This window comes from Pleurodeles waltl, chromosome 1_2 (genome assembly GCF_031143425.1).
Source record: "Pleurodeles waltl isolate 20211129_DDA chromosome 1_2, aPleWal1.hap1.20221129, whole genome shotgun sequence".
NCBI lineage: Eukaryota > Metazoa > Chordata > Amphibia > Caudata > Salamandridae > Pleurodeles > Pleurodeles waltl.
In genome coordinates this window covers 738,730,296-738,743,864 of record NC_090437.1, presented here as the reverse complement: position 1 = coordinate 738,743,864, position 13,569 = coordinate 738,730,296, and the positions used below count along the sequence as shown (strand labels likewise).

Sequence of the window (13,569 nt, the reverse complement as noted above, 5' to 3'; positions counted from 1 at the left end):
TGTCAGTCTGACCAATATATGGAATACACAAGCAGGCAAAGGCACGGAATGGGTAAGCAAGAAAATGTCCATTTTCTAAAAGTGGCATTTTCAATCTGACAATCTAAAAACAACTTTACCAAAAGGTGTATTTTTAAATTGTGAGTTCAGACATCCCAAACTCCACATCTCTATCTGCTCCCAATGGGAAACTGCACTTAAGAGATATTTAAAGGCAGTCCCCATGTTAACCTATGAGAGAGATAGGCCTTGCAACAGTGAAAATCAAATTTGGCAGTATTTCACTGTCAGAACATGTAAAACACATCAGTACAAGTTCTACATTTAACATACACTGCACCATGGGCTACCTAGGGTGTTGCTTAGGGGTGGCTTACATATACAAAAAGGGAAGGTTTGGGCCTGGAAAGTGGGTTCACAAAGACTCTGCAGTGGCAGGTCTGAGGGATGTTTACAGGGTTACCTATGTGGGTGGCACAATCAGTGCTGCAGGTCCACTAGTAGCCTTTGATTTACAGGCCCTGGGCACCTCTAGTGCACTTTACTAGGGACTTACTAGTAAATCCAATATGCCACTTATGGAATAGCCAATTACAAACACAGTTTACACAGAGAGCACTTGCACTTTAGCACTGGTCAGCAGTGGTAAAGTGCCCAGAGTACCAAAAACCAGCAAACACAAAGTCCAGCAAAGTCATAACATAGGAAGCAAAGGCAAAACGACAGGGGACACCACTCCAAGGATGCCAGGTCCAAAAGTCGTGCTTACAACAGAGTATCAAATTTGCCAAGCTCTAAATAAGGCCCATGGTTAAGATATCCCAGGGCGGTACTTTGTCCTCAGCTGGGATTTGTAGGGAAGTTTTGGTGAAAAGTTTATACAAGTGAGAGAAAAACAAAGGAGAACTCAACATTTCCTCATTGTACGGTTGATAAAATGTGTGTTATTTAATAGTGAAATAGCGACCTCCTTGGTTTAAAAAAAACTGCAATATATAAGATGAAACGTGTTACAATTACCTTAAAATGACAGATATTTACAAGAATACCCAAAAGCGTCGCTAAAAATAACCATCACTACACATAAAAGCTTAAAGCTGAGTCTTGACGAAAATGCCCTTCGAGAAAGCTTCAAGGCCTACTTCCTTGTAAGATGAGTTTTCGCCCCTAGCACAAATGTAGTGGATGCTTGCTGTAGAGAGCGGATACGTGCTTTCAAACTTCACAAACAAATACCGTCCTCGTACCCTAGCCAGTAAAATCATAATCGGAGTGATATAGTGGTTTGTGCTTACTTAACATCACATATTATCAGTTTGACACAGCCCACAACTACAGTGATTCACGTATATGGTACTGATGACAGGCCTTCTATTTCCAAAAGCCCAAACATCCGTCACTTAAAAGACGAAGCAAATGAAAATAAAAGTGAAATCCAAATACATACTCTTCGAACACCGCTGCTTTTCAGTTCCATTATGTTAATGGAATAGTTAATTCGTTTTCCATTCTGGTCAAATTTTATGTTCCCTGAAAGGCCATCAACCTGAACCTACAGAGGAAGACAAGAAAAAACAGGTTTGTGTTAGAAGAGTTGAGTCATTTATTGTGTACTGTGCACTAGGCAACACGGTCCTTACTAAATATGATGTGCGGAGGCGTAAGGTCCTGTGTCCCTAACCTTCCGAGGACCCACCAATAAACCTCTGGTTGTATGGATATCTGTAAGATACGGGAGTCACAAGAGTCCCTCTTCACATCCCGCTACCAGAGAAAAGCATCATTTTACCTGTTGAGAGCATGCTAATTAATTATTAGATTGCGTTTTTTAAGGAGACGACTATACCTGCTTTAAAGCTCTTTCTATCTCTACCCCATGACCCCAGGGCACTGCGGGATTGGCCAGACAATCTCCAGCATTTCCGCGGCTGGTTATCTCGATTCGTTGGTTGCGCAGATTACGGAAGGCTTCAGTCATCACTTGAACAGCATCGTAGGTCAGAGCCGATGTGTACTGAAATTAGAGCCAAATACATAGCATTAGAAAGGCAGGGGAGAGGAGTTGGTGGATCGCATAGATAAACATGACTATTTCCAAAACTGATCGCTTACACATTAGTTTTAGTATTTCATCTTCTGGTGCCAAGTCATTTACTTTGATCCAAATCCGTTGACTATCGCGAGACTACCGTTTTGATGGCCTCACGGCGAGACCTGTGGTAATAACAGCAATCCCACTCCCTTGATACAGGCGATAAGTGTGATAGTGAATCTCGTAAATGGATGATTTGTAGGCATATATTGGCGTTCTGTATACGTGTCTGACTCTGCACACGTATCTGGATTTTTTGTATGAATGCGCACTTGAGATAGACATAGCGTATAATATAATCACATAATTATGTGTAAGTGTCAGTTTTTTTGCAGCAAAAGATGTTAAAAACAACCCACGATCTGTATGTTATTAAATAAATAGCATTCACCAGCAAGGAACATTCCTGTGCTGCCCATGAGCTACATTATAACTGAAGGCACTATTGGCCAGATGTACGTAGATTTCTTATTGACAGTTTTTCGCCAAGAAAAAAGCATTTTGGTATGTACAAACCCTATTTTGCAATTCGGTAATCTATTAACCGAATCGCAAAATGAGTTTGCGAGTCGCAGTTAGGAAGGGGTGTTACCTTCCTAATTGCGAGTCGCAGTGTGATGTATGATAGTTTTGTGACCGTGAATGCGGTAACAAAACAATCGCAGTTAGCAGCAATTTCAAATTGGTGCCAACCCATTCGCAAATGGGACCCCTTCCCTTTCGTGAACGGTAGCAAAAATATTTTTCCGGAGCAGGCAGTGGTCCGCAGACCACTGCCAGCTCTGAAAAAATGAAAAGAAAACTTTGCATTTTTGGATTTGAAATGAATCCATTTTCCTTGAAGGAAAATGGTCTGCATTTAAAAAAAAAAAAACTGCTCTATTTAAAAGCAGTCATAGACATGGTGGTCTGCTCTGCTGTCCCAAGCTGACCACCATCCCTGTGAGTGCAGCCATTCCCAATGGGGTCGCAAATTGCGACCTACCCCATGAATATTAGGGCCAGATATAACAAATTCCGGCATTGCGATTCTCAAATTACGAGTCTGAGCGACTCGCAATTTGCGAGTCGCAATGTCGGATGCAGGATGGTGACACCATCTGCAAGTCGCAAGGGGGTCGCAAAGGCCCACCTCATTAATATTAATGAGGTGGGTCGCAATTTGCGACCCCCTTGCGAGTCGCAGCACTCACAGGGATGGTGGCCTGCTGGAGACAGCAGACCACCATGTCTGTGACTGCTTTTCAATAAAGCAGTTTTTTTTTTTGTAATGCAGCCCGTTTTCCTTAAAGGAATACGAGTTGCATTACACACGAAAAAATGAAACGTGTCAGTTTCATTTTTTCAGAGCAGGCAGTGGTCCATAGTACCACTGCCTGCTCTGAAAAAATGTTTTCAGGGCCATTCACAAAGCGGAAGGGGTCCAATTGGGACCCCTTCCCTTTTGCGAATGGGTTACCACCAGTGTGACACTGATGGTAACTGCGAATTGCTTTGCGACCGCGTTCGCGGTCACAAAGCAATTCTGCATCACGATGCGACTCACAAATAGGAAAGGGGAACACCCCTTCCTATTTACGAGTCGCATTCCCATTTTGCAAGTCGGTAACCAGGTTACCGACTCGCAAAATGGGAATGGGCATCGCAATGTGGCTTTTGCGCCTCGCAAACAGCGATTTTCGTTGTTTGCGAGGCGCAAAAGCCTTGCTACATCTGGCCCTTAATGAGGTAGGTCATTTGCGACCCCATTGTGAATCGCAAACAGTGTGAAGTACACTGTTGCACATATGGTTTTGCAACTCGCAATTTACGACTCTCAAATGAGTCACAAATTGTGAGTCGCAAAACTCTGGGTCATACATCTGGCCCTAAGTTCTTTATACCATTCAGCACAGCTAATGATATCCATTGTGTGCTCACAACATGCAAGTCTCTGCCACTGACCCTCACTGAAACAACTCCTAAGAAGATATTGCTAATTTTTGTGGTAGCCCCCTTTTCTGCTGCAAGAAATTTTGCTTTCCTTCAGGGGTAGGTGGGTGGGAATGCTGTCCCTTGTGGATGCTGGTGCGGTAAAGGGAAAAAGAGGTCGATCCTTCACCTGCAAAGCTTTAAATCCAGCCGTACTAGAGGCCTTCCGACGAAGTCATCATGAAAACAGACGAGGGACTCACCACATTGGCTCCTGCCTGTGGAGCGACTAATGGCGTCCTACTGCTATTTTTAGGGAGCGCCTGGTCAATAGCAAAGCAATTTGACTAACTTATTATCATTAGTAGCAATAGTCTTATTAGTAGTAGTACTAGCAGTAGCAGTAGTAGTAAAAGACGTTGTAGCAGGGTTACCAGTAATAGCAGGGGTTGAAACAGTAGTAAAATAGTAGTTTAAGGAAGGAAATGTACTAAGAAAATTGGAAGCTCTACAATCCAGGGTCAAATGTGCAACTTGAGAGAAGTGAATTCAACAGCTCCTGCAGCAATATAGACAGGGCACTTCCCAGCTTGTAGCTGCTAAAAATAGGTAAATTAAGAGTGGGTGAAAATAAGCCTAGCACACCTTTGGTAAAAAAAAAGTGCATGTAGCTACTGCAGATAACACTAAACGGCAGTATAGTAACACATAAAGAACGTGAATGCCCAACCCAGGTTCACTTACAAAAGAGATAAATCAGACCTCAAACTTTAGAAGAGGTCAAAACTTGATTCCTCAAAGAGATTATAGCAGGGGATTTTCACTAGGGCAGATGGGATTTGCTACAGTCATTACCTGGGAGTAACTACAGCACTTAATACAGGGGGCCACATTATAGGTTTACAGCTATTAGCATTGTGAGGGACAGGTTCTGTAATGCGCCCGTAACCAATGATTACACTAAACAAACTACAACTTGCACTGTGATCAGCACAAGCATGAGCCTGGTGTCCATTACAAAACTTGTACCTCCCATCTAAAGCTCGGCACACACTTTTTACATGTGTACCAAGCCCATACCCACGGTAATTTTACAGCTGTAATTTTTCACACACCACTGTGTGTATAGAGTGCACACTCCATATTAGCCTTTCACGTTAGGTCAAAGATTCAGTGTGAGAAGGAATGAAACTAAGCATGCCATCGTCTATTCTCCAATTCAAATGGGAATTCTACAGCTTCATTGGCCTATCCTTGCAACGGTCCTATGTTACTATGATGCTATTTACTGTATTGTTTTTCCAGTACACCAAGGGTTGGACTGGTACAGAAAATAGTACCAGGCTCAAAATAAGAGTAGCCCACTATGGAATCAGATAGCTAAAAAAGTGACCCACATTTGCAAATCGGAGAATTGTTTAACTTGTACAGACATGCTGCATAGATGTTTTGCAAGGTATGGGAGGCTTCATCCTTTTGTGTTTGATGCAGATAATATTTATGGAAATATTAGGGAATTCAGAAGTAAAATCTATCCCACCAGATCATAGATCAGGCCCACATCAGCCAAAAAATGGCCCCTAAGCTGTCCTAGCAGATTAACCCTTGTGGCACAGCCAGATTGTACTAAAGCCCAGTCCGACCTTCAGTATATCAGTATACCACCCTACAGTGTGGCCAGTAGATCAAAGACCACCACATTGTCAGAGTAACATTTTGAGAATTTTTTCCACCACCTCAACCCCACTACATTAATGCTACAGCCAAAATAATGTTAATTAGTGCTTGAACCTAGCTAGGAAGCAATGGAGTAGTGTATATTACATGGGAGGTTGAAGGAGGATCGACAGCAACATGTAGAGGCGGAGATTACACAAATACATTTCACACAATACGTGTCACATTTTTAGACACAGGGAGATTAAGGGCCCCATGTACAAATATTTGGATTTGCGATTTCCTAATTGCGATTCCATGCGAATCGCAATTAGGGAATCGCAAATCCAAACTCCATTGAGTTTCTTTCGCGATTCCCGGTGGGTTGCAAACAGACCTGCCTCATCAATATGAATGAGGTAGGTCACAATTTGCGACCCACCAGGAATTGCAAAAATCACGGGGAAGGTGGCCTGCTGGTGTCAGCAGACCATCATGTCTGTGATTGCTTTTAAATAAAGCTAACTTTAAAAAAAAAAACATAGCCCGTTTTCCTTAAAGGAAAACAGGCTGCGTTTAAAATGAAAGAAAATTAAATGTTTCAGTTTAATTTTTGAAGAGTAGGCAGTGGTCCATGGGGCAACTGCCTGCTCTTCAAAAACGTTTTTGCATGCATTCACAAAGGGGAAGGGGTCCCTTGGGGACCCCTTCCCCTTTGCGAGTGGGTTAGCACCAATTTGAATTGGTGCTAACTGTGATTTTTTTGCGACCACATTTACGGTCATAAAACAATCATACACACCATTTAGATTCGGTATTAGGAAGGGACGGGAAACATCCGTTTTTACGACTTTTTTATTACGAAAGTCGTGGTTAACGAAAGCGTAACAACGCTTTTTTTAACCACGACTTCGTATTTTTGTGCCTTAACTACGTATGTTCTGAACAACGAACATGCGTGGTTAAGTTACAAAGAAGGGAGTTGGCGAAGGTAAGTGGTGGGTTTAGGTTTTGGGGTGGGGCGTTTTTGGGGAGGGGTGGGGGGTCAGGGGGTTTTAGGTTTTGGGGTGGGGTTGGGGGGGTGGGGCGTTTTTGGTTTTGGGGAGGGGTTGGGGGTTAGGGGGTTTTAGGTTTTGGGGTGGGGTTGGGGGGGTGTGGCGTTTTTGGTTTTGGGGAGGGGGTGGGGGGTTAGGGGGTTTTAGGTTTTGGGGTGGGGTTGGGGGGATGGGGCGTTTTTGGTTTTGGGGAGGGGGTGGGGGGTCAGGGGGTTTTAGGTTTTGGGGTGGGGTTGGGGGCGTGGGGCGTTTTTGGTTTTGGGGAGTGGGTGGGGGGTCAGGGGGTTTTAGGTTTTGGGGTGGGGTTGGGGGTGGGGCGTTTTTGGTTTTGGGGAGTGGGTGGGGGTTTTAGGTTTTAGGGTGGGGTTGGGGGGTGGGGCGTTTTTGGTTTTGGGGAGTGGGTGGGGGGTCAGGGGGTTTTAGGTTTTGGGGTGGGGTTGGGGGGGTGGGGCGTTTTTGGTTTTGGGGTGATGTTGGTGGGGTGGGGTGTGAATGGTGCCTATTGCTAATGATTTTATCAGGAATGCCTTTACAACGAAATATCGTTGTTAAGGCATTCGTGGTAAAATCATTAGTAGTAAGGACGAGGTCGGTGTTCCGACCTCGTTGTTAAGGTTAGTAGTTGTTTTTAATTCGGTGTTCCGTCATATAATCGGAAGGGACACCCTTAACACACCCCTTCCTAATACCAAATAGCAAAACCCAAATTGCGATTCGGTAATGAGTTTCCAAATTGCAGTTTGGGCCTTGTACATCCCTAAAAGCATTTTTCTAGTCATAAACGGGGCGATTTTGCAAATTGGCCCGTTTGCGACAAGAAAAATGCTTTGTACATGTGGCCCTAAGTGATTTGCCCAGAATCACACAATATTGAACCAAGTGCCAAGGCCAGGATTAGAATCCGGGTCCCAGTGTTCAAAATTAACAGCTGTAGCTACTAAGCCACATTTCCTGCTATACATTGTTTTTAATATTCAAATATTAAATTATTTTTCCTTCTATTCCTAACTCCAGTTATAACCCTAAATGTTTGCATTTTAAAAATAATTTTAGTTTTGGTTTCACTCTTCGCCAACCCACAAACCCAACTCTTATTTTAACCCCACACAATAATATGGTATATTATTATTTTGCAGAATATTTACAGGGTCAAAGAAACTTTATCCATTCACCATCATCACTATAGGCTACACCGTTGTTGCAGAGATGAAGTGCTTGCACTAGGGAAGGCATCAAATACCACAACGGGCATGTTGGCACCATTCAAAGAATTTCACCACTCCACCTTTACACAGAAGTTAACACTTACAAAGGATGTGCACTGATTATGACAATTTGCACACCCAGGATGCCACATACAAATAAAATCCAAACATGACCACCAGCTCACCCACATGCAGTGCTGATTTCCTACACTCCTTCAGCCACAAGTCGGAACCTTATCAGAAGGACACCATTTACATCGTTCTCACACAAGTGATTTCAGAGTTAGTACATCTGTTGGTTAGCGCCAGTGTCATGCATTAGTGCAGCCTGGCAGCATGATCAGCAATGCAGGACACTACAGCACTGCTCATAAAATGATAACACACCAGCGGCTAAGACAGTATTACAGCAGAATACATTCCACAAACACTGACAGTGATCCAGCAACCACATAGAACATTCCGATAAATGTTCCCAGCCTTATTATTGAATACTGTGCCTACATGTCTCCACACACAAAGCAAGGTGGCTCCTTTTCACTCTGGCCTTGGGGACAAAACAGGTGGTCTGCCTACTACAGACAGTACCATATCCACAAGCAGCAAATACTAGGTGACTGAATGATGAAGGCTAGGAATGTGATATGGTATTGTGTTCAAAGTAGCAAACCATAACTCACAGCCTAACCATGGAGATGTCATGACTTGGCACATAATGTCACATATTACATCACAAATTGCATCCTTGATACCATTAATGAAGCTGAAATAGGGACTGGGTAGTTAGTTCAGGGTCTGATGAAAATCCAGGCACCGTACCCAGAAAGTACTGGGCATAGCCAAAGGAGGAGTACAGTTAACTAAATGGAAGGGGTGCAAAGTATTTGAAATGCATGTATGGCCTACAACCAGAGCTCACTGGGCACTACCTGATATCATGCCTTTTTGTCATTTCAGGGATCAGGTTTTTATTAACAGAGCCTGTCTGAAAACTAACCCCTGTTTCCAGATATTACTGGATATGGTGGACGGCCATCTTAAGTGGAATGTAGGAGGTATACATAAATGCTCATCACTGTGTTAACACTGATGTGTACAACAGTAAACTTCCAGTGCAGTATCCCAATACGCGGAAACAAGTTTAAATGACCAATGCTGCCTCACAATGTGCAAGAATTGTCTCATGTAAATAATCATATTCTTAATACCAGATGGTCCCTAACAATGTCAGATGTCATAACCTAAGATGTGTAGTATAGACTGACAATGTGCTCACGTACCCTTAATGATCTGTGCAGCCTTGCAGTGTACAGGTGTAGACTCACATGACCATGGCAGACTCACACTACGGAGGCATGGCCATAAACAACACTTCTGTCCTACAGTGGACAGTTATACCATGAATGCGGAGTTGCAATTCACTGGCTTTATGTTGAATGCTTAGTGCATTGTTTAAGAAGATATAATTTGTCCAAAAAAACAAATGCACTGTTAAAAAGTATACACTGTTAAAAAGTATAGGATGGGCAAATATATTTCTATTAATTGACAAAGACACATTTTTCATAGCTCATGATACAATGGAAAAAGGGTAACACCAAAGCCTTTTTGAGCACCTACATACAATAGCTCCACCTGTGGTAATCTGTGTAATGATTGTGAATGACCGTACTTCACGTTCCCATTGACACCCCATTTTTCACATGCAGAGCTAAGCCAAACAGTCTCCAAACTATCTTCAGATTTCTCTTCGGGGCACTTGGATAAACGTAAAGCTGATATAGGGACATGGGTATGCAGGAACAGCTAATCACAAAATGAAGTCCCAAGATGAAAACATATAGATTTGTGACAAAGAAAGGCAGAAACATAGTCAAATAGTAAAAATATTAAAAATGTATCTTCTAAATACAACTGAATGTTCAGGAGTGTGGATAAAAGCAATCAGGGAACTCTCCATCCATCAGTTCTTGAGGACACTTTAATGTGGCTATATTAGGGAGGTATTATTAAAGTCTGTATCATTACTAGGAAAATGTGTCCCTCTATCTGTGCTTTTGACAGGATCTGAATAAGTGGTCATGCCAAATCATGATTACACCAATATTATCATGTGAAATCGAAACAAGAAATGGGTTGGAGGGGAGGTGGCCTCATACACCAAAGATATTTGGTGTAACAAATAGGAGGTTGTAGTAATCCCTGTCGGAGGGTGGAGTCATGTGTCAGTACTATGATGAAATGGACTGCACGTAGGGGGTAATGTAATCTTCACATATAGAACATTTTCCAGGACAGAGTTTACTCTTACAGGAGCAGATTGCATGTCATATTCGAAGTTTGCACTGTATTGGGTCAGTATTTAACAAAGGTTTTGTTCACCCTTGTGCCATATGAGAGGACACAGGGTGATGTACAACCTAAAATGAGATTAGGCAAGCTACACTAGGTCACCTTGCATGGCCCTGTGTGGCTTGGTGAATTTGGAGTAATGAAAGACAGTGCACATTCCTGCATTGGCGTTCCATGGGTAGAACATAGGCACATTCAAAGATTTATCTTTATTTCTCCTTGTTTTTTTACTCTTTCTATGTGTGCTGAGTTCTGCAGCACACATAGAAAGTGTAAACACCTCAGAGTATTGTTTTTGCGCATGAAAGTGCTGCTTCCTGCACAAAATCAATCTTGGTTGCAAAGCAGGCACCTTCGCATCATGGTGCAAGGGTACCCTCATTGGTGCTAGGCCGCACATAGTGTGCCAGCGCAAGGAAAGGAAAGGAATGTACCAAACAATATTAAATATGGAGCATTCCTGCCCTCTCCCTATCACGCAGTGCAGCAAGTTGTCTTGCTGCGCCGGTTGTGCGACCTATTGAAAAACCTGCCCCTCAATGTTTAGAACATGCTTCTGGCTGAATGAGGTAATGACAGACGCTAAAGTTCAAATTAGTGGTCTCTCCAGGTTGGTTGTCTTGATGATGGTATTGATGATGGCCCCTTCCATGCACAGTTGTTTCTTCAATAATTTGGAGTAATTTGGGGTAATTAGCAGTGGATGGCAAGGGCACAAGTTATAGTTACCTTAGGGTGTTATAGTTACTTGAAAGAACTCTCACTATAACTGCTGAATGTCTATGATTTTGTATGGGTAAATTCAGAAACTAACTATAACGTCCCTGTAACTTTGTTTATTTTTCAGTGAATTTCTATTTTTTTTAACACTGATGGCCATTCCCCCACCCCCTCAAAAATGGGGACACAGTCTTTCTGCTCCATTGTAGACTAAAGCACCTCATCCCAATGGTAAGCAAGAGGGTATTTGATTCTTTTGTGTGTGTTTTTGCACATGGGCCAGGAGAGTTTGGCTAAGTCCCAGTATCATCTCACTTGCAATGGTTAACAGCTACACGTGTTGGGTTTGAGTAGGCTGCCACATGCCAAGACAGTTCTGAAAACTACACACTTGTAGGAGCCCAGGGGGTTGTGCTTTGCATCCATCCCACACCATTTCCCTAACTTCTTAACTACAATGTCCTGCAAACCTCAAATGTTGACTAAAACACACATATTTTTCCTCACATTTCTGTGATGGAAACTTCTGGCATCCCCAGGAATCCACAAGATTCCTACCACCCATTTTGCCCCTCTTCTGCTGATAAAAATGTGGTGCCATTTGCGTGGTTGAGCCCAGGGCCCGCTTTAGTGCCAGTGGCGCCCAGTGCAACAATGTTTATTGGAACTCCCAATGACCTCCTCCATGGATTCCCCCACTACCACCCTTTAACAGTGCCCCTCAAGTATCCATAACCACTCTCTCTCAGATGCATTTATTTAGATTTATGGTAATGTTGAGAAATACATTCTAAATCACATGCTAGTATGGGTACCCACAAATTCAAAAATAGGCACATAATTCCTGATTCTAAACTCCATATCTTGTACCCATTTCAGAAATACATAGACTTTCTTGATACCTACTATTCACTGTTGATATATTACCATATGAATTGCTCAATACCCGGTACACAATGAAAAACCATTGCAAGGTTCAGCTCAGTAATTGGTGCATGGTACCATGAGTTCTTGGAAACCCTCCAAACTCGCTATATCCTCACAACCAGAAGGGTCTGGCAGATGTAATGATATATAGCATTTGTGAATCAGCCAATGTGATGAGAAATTACAAATGAAAACGTTGTCACAAATGCCCATTTTGTCACACTAATTTTCAATATTTTTTTATTTGAACACTTGAGGCCGGAATTATGGAAAGTTAACGCCGTCCTTATGTCATTTTTTGAAGCAAAAGCGGTACAAACTTACAAAATATAATGACGCAAAAGCGGTGCAAACGTACAAAATATAGTGACGCAAAAGCCGTGCAAACTTACAAAATATAATAATATTTTGTAAGTTTGGACCGCATTGCGTCAAAAAATGACATAAAGGCGGCGCTAACTTTTCATAAATCAAGCCCTTGGTTTCTTTAGGAAAACCTTGAAGGACCTTCACAAATGACCATTTGCTGAATTCAGAAATTTGTTGATATTTCAGAAATGTATAGCTTTTGGGACTCTTCATTGGTTTTACACCCATTTCTACCACTACCTCGAAGGAGGTTGGGAGCACAAAAATAGGATAAATTGCACAGTAAAATGCTAAAACTGTGTTGAAAAATGTGTTTTTCTGATTACAGTCTGCCTGTTCCTAAAAGCTAAAAGCTGGGAAGATGGTGATTTTAGCACTGCAAACCCTCTGTTAATGCTATTGGCAAGGAAAAGAACAATATTTTTTTCCACAGAGTGGATAGCTTATGTGGACAAAAAGTTATGGAGGTGAGGGGGTGAAGGACTAGCAGTGAAGAGGTTAAAAAAACAAAGTTTTCTGAGAGCTACTCCCAATTTTTCAGATACTTTTTAAGACATTCAGGGGCATATTTACAGTCCCCTAGCACCACCATGCGCCACATTAACATAATTAATTTTGATGTTAATGTGGCCCAACAAGGCCGAAATCCTTGCGCCATATTTACAGAGTGGAACAATGCATGCATTGCGCCAGTCTGTAACCCTTTGCGCTACATTATGCCTGCACCAGGCAAAATGTATGCAAAGGGGGTGTTCCCCCATTAGTGGAGCGCCATTTTTTACAGCACTTAACGCCAGCTCAAGAGCAGGCGTTTAAAGGGGGCTTCCATTCTTTAAAATGGGCCCCTATATACTTTGCAGGAGTAGCGCCAATATTTTGGCACTACTCCTGCAGAGTACATCAATAGCATCATGAAAAATGACACTATTGCCCCTACCCTACGCTATGGTGCGCCGTATTTTATATACAGCGCACAGATGGTGGCGGTAGGGGGGTGCTAAGGGGCACTCTTGGTGTAATTTTTATCAATATTGAAAAAACATTTGAACAGAAAAACTCACAATTCATTTGGAATTTTTCATGTATAAAGGCTCTTCAAAAATAGTTCTATTCTAAACATATGGTTAAACCAAACCTTAAGATAAACAGCAAAGCAGTGCCGCATGAAATAACATTACTCTCCCCGGGTTTCACTATATTTCTCGCTATGCATGGAGTCCCTAGCCAATATTACTACCAATACTACTAAAATGGAACCTTGAAAGATGCAAAGCATTTAGAT

The 13,569-nt window shown here is 42.3% G+C and overlaps 1 protein-coding gene across 5 annotated transcripts in view; it reads right to left on the bottom strand.

Annotated features, from left to right (window-relative positions):
* The window catches only part of GRIA2 (glutamate ionotropic receptor AMPA type subunit 2), a 428,807-nt gene that overhangs the window by 91,546 nt on the left and 323,692 nt on the right, over positions 1-13,569 (bottom strand). For all 5 annotated transcript variants that reach the window (XR_011205452.1, XM_069243241.1, XM_069243251.1 and 2 more), the window contains exons 7-8: positions 1,847-2,014; positions 1,448-1,552 (exon numbers count right to left, since the gene is read on the bottom strand). Coding sequence is in view for 4 of the 5 variants with exons in the window: in XM_069243241.1 (XP_069099342.1) it covers positions 1,448-1,552; positions 1,847-2,014 (273 nt within the window). In the remaining variant the exon portion in view is untranslated. The remainder of the gene's footprint in view (positions 1-1,447; positions 1,553-1,846; positions 2,015-13,569) is intronic.